General features: G+C 34.8%; 1 protein-coding gene across 1 annotated transcript; it reads right to left on the reverse strand.

Annotated features, from left to right (window-relative positions):
- Positions 1 to 640: 640 nt before the first annotated feature.
- Positions 641 to 4,681, reverse strand: LOC136802392 (uncharacterized). Its single transcript, XM_067059130.1, has 2 exons — positions 4,229 to 4,681; positions 641 to 2,133 (listed from the first exon to the last, which is right to left on the reverse strand). The coding sequence occupies exons 1-2, from the start codon at positions 4,581 to 4,583 to the stop codon at positions 1,319 to 1,321; spliced, it is 1,170 nt and encodes a 389-aa protein (XP_066915231.1). The 5' UTR covers positions 4,584 to 4,681; the 3' UTR covers positions 641 to 1,318.
- Positions 4,682 to 7,982: the final 3,301 nt, after the last annotated feature.

Raw genomic sequence — 7,982 nt, forward strand, 5'->3', positions numbered from 1 at the left:
ATGACAATACCTAAAATGTGATGGAGCCCGATTTTCGAAAAAAATTTTTCCGGCCGAAAATACCGGAAATATGCCGGAAATTTTCAATAATTCATTATCAATTATACCATTCGAAAGCTCTCGAAAAGCTATATAGAAGACTTTTAAACGGTTATAGCCGATTTCCTTACCTAACTCGAGATATTTCATGCGCAAGCTCCACTTTTCGCCACATTTTGGTCTAAAATTGACCATATATAGCATCTTCTGCGTGAATTATCTTGAGTTAGGTAATGAAATCGGCTATACCCGTTTAAAAGTCTTCTATATAGTTTTTTGAGAGCTTTCGAATGGTATACTTGATAATATCTGAAAATGAGTTTGAAATTTTCAAAAAATTTTGCCCTTAGGGTTTTGCCTAGGGAAAAAAGAAATGTCCCAAAAAAAGGATGTTCCACCGGTGGGATTTTAGGGGATTTTTTCCTGATGCATAACCATCCTATAGAGAAGGTCTGGAGAAAGTTTCAGCTGGATCTTATTTGTTTCCCTTAAATTATGCTAGACAACCCCACTACACCTCATTAAAGAAAAACTGTAATTAAGTCTGTAATCCACCTCTTCAAACAGCGGACAGCGTTAAAAAATTTAGCTTTTTCACTTGGTTCAGTGTTTTTAAGTTAAAGATTTTCTAAGATACAAAATTTTCTGGCATTTTGAACATTTCACAATATTTCCAACATATATATAATACAGTGTTTAAAACTGTCCCAGTTTGTCAAATTGTTACAATTCTACAGTAAATTATATTCAATCTTAAATTAGATATACAATAGATCACTTGCTTCGTTTTGAAATTAATGCCAAGGTGATTAACTTATTATTTTATATTTATATTCTATTTTATTAAAACTACTTTCTATTCACAAAAAAATCATTTAATGTCTCAAGAGACATAATCACCATGGAAATTGTTTGAATACGAGGCAAGTGATGTTTGTGACGTAATTTTTGAAAATGTCTATCCAATTCCAAAGTCCTTCTTTACATTTACGTGGCACGTCCGGATAAAGCTCCTAGGAAAAAACTATTCCTCGAAAAGACAGTTGCCATCTCTGTACATCGTTTTATACCATCAAAATTAATCCGCTACGAAATTATTTCTTTTGGTCTTGTCTTGCGTTTTGCTATTTGACCTTCTAGCATCGTCACTTGCTTTCTGAGACTCTCTTAAACTTAGAACCAATGGTTTTCTAAAAAGTGTTTGCAAAGTACGACGGGTAATTGATACACAATGTCTCGAACCCAGAATGCATCATTGTAATAACCAATACCCATAATCCTACGCACATCCACATTCCGTGATAACAACATTCTCTACAATTTTCATCGTTAAACTTTGCTTCGTCATATACAGTACTGGTAATTTCCCGTAAGATTTAGGTACGCAACATAGTTTCGCTTTCTTCGAGTCTTTCTTATTCAAAATGGCGCTCAATAAATGAACATAGTTCCCTTCTTCGTGATTTTTGATAATACGTTCAGAGATTGTCTTACGATCGAGATCGTGGTGCTCATCGCACGATCCTCTACACCGACCCATATTGTAACGTTTTGGATAACCGATATAACTCTCCTTAAATTCCTGCCAATGATTTTCAAGGCAGCATCCTTTGTAGCCGGGACCACAATCTTTAACAACTTTCTCTAATACGTGATTATGTTTTTGGTACCAGATGTGAGGTAGTCCCAAACTAAAGTCCTTCTTTTTCTGCTCAAAAAAACATCCAACACATGTGAATTTCAAATAAGCATGAAATATTTTCATTCTTTTCGATTTTTCACTAACTTTTATTAAATCTTTAATGTCCTTCAAAGCTATCGTGATCGTCCCACTACGGGCCCGTCCAACAAAATATGACGTCATTGTTTTCAGCGTGGCTAGCCTTTCATCCAGTAGCTGGATTATTATATGAGGGTTAACACGGCGGCCTCCCCAGAACGTGTGTCTACCTCTTGAGCGTCTATCCCGGAGGACTTTTTGGGCTATCCGGATTTCAACATTTTGGAATACGGTCTTTTCAGGAAAAGGGATTGACTTGAAAAGAACACAGTATGATTTGGAATGGTTTCGTGGACATCTTGGTTCGTTTTCAACTAAAAAAAAACAAATAAAGATTTCTTAAAATAATTTCATCATTGGTCATTGAACAATCTCTTCGGAGAAAAATCCAGGCAATGAGACCCGGGGGGGGGAGCAGGTACTTAGGTAAAAATGGTTGCCGGGTATTTGCGGATGGTAAGGGTTGGTTTTTTCGACTTTCAAAATCTCTGGTCGGAAAAAAACAGAAAGTTTTAAATTAGGGTCAGAAAATGCAAGATTTTTAGGAAATTTTTCTGATTTCGAAAGAAAGAATTGTGAAAATTCTCTCTAAGGGTACGACTTTTTTTCAAAAATCAAAGAAAATTTTTCAAAAAAGTCAGTTAAGGTTCACCTTTTCAGCAAAAATCAGTCTCTCTAAGGGTCAGTTTTCGGACCCCTCGGGCACTGAGGGCATTCTCTCACGGCCTGGCACCTATTAGTAAGGTTGATAAAACAAAGAGATGGATCCAGATATAGATTTTATTTGGAGTAAATATCAAATATCACGCAAAACGTTGCCTCAACGTTTTTCTAACATTCTATAGACGTTTTGAGCGTTAAAATTTAACGCACATTTTTAATGTGGGGTTTAACGTGTTCTATGTCAGATGGGATACTTACTTGCGGTAATGAGTACGAAATTGGAGATTTTCGTAGGTACAAGAAGCAGAGGCATGTGCAGAAATGAACAGTAGTTCGAACAGTATTTCGGTAGGGGAAATCTTTACCTCATTTCCCTTCCAAATAATTTGTCAATTCTGAAATAATGGCATACTTTTCGTGCTTTTATATCAAACTCAAAACCAGTCCCTTAGCTTGTTTTTTACGATTCTGATAGTGTGCCAGTAGTCCATCATGAGTAAAATCAAAAAGTAGTGGTACAACTAAATCTGGACACGAGATTGCTCTTATTATTTTTCCCAGTACTTTTTGGAAAAAATAACCTTCTGACAGGAATGTACGTGAATCAATTATTGTGTCATGACAAAGATAAAAAAATACTAAAGCTTTAGACAGGCGGCGGAAGCATTCTCTTCAAAATTGAAATTCAACTCAACGACTAAACTTTATAAGAGTTTTAACCGCATTGTGACGTACATCAGTAATTTAAGATCTTTGCAGAAAGTATCTTTGCGTACTATCTTCAATTCTTTTCGATTTTAATTTACTGAGAAAAAAAAACAAAAAGTCACCTTGACTTTTAGGATAGATTCACCGCGAAAATCTTAATTTATTCACTAAAATGTGAAAGATTCACCTAAATTACCCAAGTCTTACTTGTTATACACATCTTTTTATAAGAACATCCAAAATTTTTGAAGCCTTAGGTTGTTCTTAACTTTTTGAGATTTAAGCCTAAAAATGTTCTTAACATATTCTTATTTTGCCATTTTTGAGTATTTTTGTCCATTTTCCTAAGAAATTGGGTGTTTTAGAGTCCGTAAAATCTTAAAATGTTCTTAGCATGCTCTTAGGATTTTGGCCATCGAAGCCTTATGATCTCATATAGTTTGTTCTTATAAAAAACGTGTATCTGTGAACCCAAATCACAGTACACCTGGTGGGGCTCCAATTGTTAGATGCACGCAATTATTGAGTTGACACATTGCGCATGTGGTGTATCCTGAATTTTTGAGCAATACTAGGTAAATCGATACATCGTATTACGGTACAAATTGTTGGCCTAGCATCGGGCCTTTCATTGACATGTCATTGTCCGTGGTGTGTTGTATGTCCGGTTTTGAAGAAGCAGCGCTTTGTCAATTCAAGTTCATTTTGGTAGAAACGGCGCCTTGTAACGATCAAGAAGGGTCACTTTCACAGTCATAAATCAAGCAAACTACCATAACTTAGTGTAATGCCGACAAGCCTTATGTCTAATTCCGTCATAGTTAACAGCCATAGTTAATAGTAACCATCCAGTCTTTTAAATGTTCATAAAAATCTTTTGAGTAAGCTGCTTAAAAAATCACTCTAACTTCTTTGCAGACCAGATAATTGTTATGACGGAATAAGACAAGGTATGTCAGCATTGCACAAAATTACGGTAAAGGGCTAGGTTCTAGTTTAAACAAAACAAAACAATATGATCGATAAAAAACAACTTACTCAATTTTGGGAATAAAACGCTTTCTTTTTGAACTTTATGTCCTGTCTCGACTAAATGTTTATAATCTTCCGTTGGTCCACTTGGAAAAGTTCCATCCCAATCCTCGGGGACGCCATCAGATGTTATCCGGTTAAGAAGGCGTAAATTAACCTCCCGTTTCCGATGATATTCGGCTGTCCGATTTGACGCTTCTTCTGCTTGGCACTTGACGCTTTTTCTCGGCGTCGGTTCTGCCGTGTGTTTTAATCTGTCCTTATTCTTCATTTTAACGCCATCTGGACGCCAACATGTCATAAAATTGAGAGCCAAAAAGATTAGCATTATTGCTTGTTTTTCAATCGTTGTCAAAGTCATTTTACCCAGAATTCTTTGTATTTTCCAATATTCTTCAATTCAAGGGATATGTGCTCAATTGATTACAAAGTTGTGTAACGTTTATTCTTGTAATTTCTAGAAATATATTTAAGAACAATTTAATGGGTCTGTTTTTGTCACTTTATGTACTTAGGCAAAATGGGTGACGGGTATGAAATTATATTGCAATGTCACGTGACTTAGGTAGGATTTTCTACCTAACCTCGGCACACTTTTCAGCGAAAGCTCGATATCCTTCGGGCTTTATAAATCTATGGTCCCGTCTAACTCATTGTGAAAATAGCTAAATCATCCTCCAGGCTAAGAAGTTTTGTGCAAGTTTCATTAACATTCAAGCTCTTTTACATGGCAAAGTAGTACAAATCATTTAGAAATATTTTTTTAAACACAACACGCAAGCCATGTAAAATAAAATAAAATTGGCAGGCAGTGCCTATCTTATATCTGATGGTGTTAAATCCATGTGATTAACACCTACCCCCTGAATATTTATGTGTTTCTAAGTATTTTCAAATAAATGTTTGATCAATTCAGGGGGTATACATTTGTTTATAATACGAGGTATATTTGTTTACCTAGCCAAGTACACGCATTATCGAGAGGGAATACATGTTAGAATTTGAACTTGCTTTTTTTGGTAACACTTTATTACCCAATTTTAAAAAGCACTTGAAAGTTAAATAAAACAGCCGTAATGACGGCTGCAAACTCCGGTTATTCTTATTTTTTACCATTATGCAAACATCTTTATCGTGGTCAGCCTTTCTTAATATATCTGAAAAACCGGAGTTTAATCGTGAGGTTTAAGTTTCACTGAAACCGAATATTCAAATATGGAAATTAAAAAAATTTTAAAAAATGTGTAGATGATTGAATCTAAAATACACTGATGGTCCAAATTATGTGACGATTCACTCGTTATTTTTTTTTTTTCGATTTTGTTTATTTTTCTAGTACTTTTTCCGGTTTTTAAAGAAAATCTATCATTTTTTGCCTGTTAGAGCTATTTCATTTCGCAGTTTGCTTGTTTTAAACACTTTTGAAACCACAATCGATTTGTAAGTGCTCTAAAGTAGGTAGAAAGGGTAGAATTTTAACTCTGAGGTTTAACACGAGACTTCAAAAATGGTCCAATAAGGCTCATAATATAGCCTGGAGGTCTATAAACCCGAGCCAAATTGAAATATCCGATTAAATTTAAGAGAAGGCCCAAATTCGACTTTCTCGACCGAACTCGAAAAATTTCGAAAAAATAAGCTTAATTCTCAATAGATTTCGACCATGATTGTGGAAAGAATAGATATGTATGTTTAAACATAGAATTATTATCAGATATAATGAATTCGTGTCTGTAAGGGGTCCCTTAGTTGCAATGGGAATTCAATTGCACGTGTGCAATGATAATGTCATTTCTTTGTTCTTATCGTATTTTAATTGCATATTTTCTCATGCTTGATTGGATTCTTTTGAATTCTAAAAAAATTATGCACATAATTTGATTATTTTCAAGTGGAAAAAATAAGAATTACGTATTTGAAATCAGTTCATTTTATAGATTCACCAGTGTTGAAAACTATTTGAAAACGCACTTCTAAGAAAAGAAATTTGGGGGTCAAGAAATCACCTAAATTAGTTATTTTTTCGTATAGACTAAAATTTATTTTTTAATTATAGGAGTTAAAATTGATGGTATCACTAAATTTCGGCTCCTAAAATTCCAGACTGTAAGCTAAAATAGATTTGTAAATATCAATCGTTTTCCAAAACTAAAAATCTCGTAACTGAGAAAAAATACCGTGCAAACACCCTTATAAAGAGATTTCTATCCACGCATCAGATTTTGTGAAACCTGTTTTTACGACCAATAATCACTTTTAACAAAGGGAATCTGAATAGATGATGAAGTAGCCAAAGTGAGATATTATTCTATCTGATAACAGTTCACTGGTTTAAATGTATGTAATTTGTGTCCGCGGTTCGTAATATAAGTTAAGTAATTGGACAGTATATTATGTTTAAGGAATGCGCACAACTTGATACCATTTCCGATCAAAAATTGCCGCAGTGCAAAAATTAAAGTGGTGAAGCAATTTCTCGAAGCTTTGATTTCCTTTAAATAAGTTCGAAATACTTAATCGTTTTTTATGGCTAAACTTATACCAATTTGATAAACACCACTCGCTGGAATGCGACGCTCCTTTCAAGATTATAGCGATGACGTTTGTGTGTTTTTCTGTGACAGAGATGGTTAGCTTTCTGATTTGTCTAGATCCTGGCTGCTTTAGAATGACGGTAAATCAGCACTTTACTACCTTGAGTATCATAGTGTATGAAATAGACACTGTGACGACAAATCAGAATTTCATTCAGTGTACATTCATCGAATACTTAAAGAAACCATGGCAATCAATCAATCGTACCAATCAACTCTTTAAATCGAAATGTAATCGAGACATGTGCGATATAGTGTTAATAGTCCGACCTGAAAATTTAAATTAAAAAACTTTAATGTACAAATTTACTGTTCTTGATTTCGCAGATCAGAACTGCAGGTTGCTCTCAATCGTTTCAGTCACTCTGCCTTCCTCAAAAGGCTGGGTCCATAAACTGGCTATTATGATTTATGAGGCACGGCGCTATTTAGAGCGCAGCGCGGATGAGCTGGAAATACTAAATTGGGTTACAAAACCTGCCTAAGACATTTTTTAATTATTTTGCTCCTGCCAAAGTGGCAATGTTTATATTACTCCTGTCAAAGGGGAAATGTTGTTGCACGCCTATCATGACAAAACCAAGTTAAACCTTAGCATTAAAACAAAAAATATCAACTCCATCTTCACAGATTCACCACACAAACTTATACTTACAACCTATTATTACAACCTATATGCATAACTTTAGGTTACTGCTATTCTAGCTTCAAATGACTCGTGATATTTAAAGGTGATTGTATTTCACGCCCTCTTTTACCTCCTCGAAAACGAACTCGTCTTGTGAAAAACAAGTCTACTATATTTAAGAGATAGATTCGTGACTCGAATTTTCTCAATATCTTAAGTTTTACGTCATTTACGTAGTTTACATATATTTCGGGCCCACTGCAGTGCTTATTCAATTAGAGAAATCCAGGGCGAAACTAATCGGGATTTGAGTAATAGTTATCGGACAGTGAAGTATTTCCATACTGTACGAGCAAATATCTGATATATGGTTTAACGGTGACTCAAAAAATGCACTTTTTGTATTGGGAAAAAGCGCAGGGCACTTTTGTAGAAAAGTGACGTTAGATTGCTTCTACCGCTACAATGCAACAACATTTATCCCGCATCAGTAAGATTCTAACGATTTCATTGGTCAAAAGACATCACGTGGAGGTGG

This window comes from Clytia hemisphaerica, unplaced genomic scaffold, assembly GCF_902728285.1.
Source record: "Clytia hemisphaerica strain Z4C2 unplaced genomic scaffold, Clytia hemisphaerica genome assembly, whole genome shotgun sequence".
In the NCBI taxonomy this organism is placed as follows: Eukaryota; Metazoa; Cnidaria; class Hydrozoa; order Leptothecata; family Clytiidae; genus Clytia; species Clytia hemisphaerica.

Excerpts from the sequence above, each read along its gene's own strand:
- LOC136802392 (XM_067059130.1), bottom strand. The coding sequence starts at position 4,583 with ATGACTTTGACAACGATTGAAAAACAAGCAATAATGCTAATCTTTTTG. Across the intron at positions 2,134-4,228 it reads CGTTTTATTCCCAAAATTGA|TTGAAAACGAACCAAGATGT; the intron begins GTAAGTTGTTTT and ends GTTTTTTTTTAG.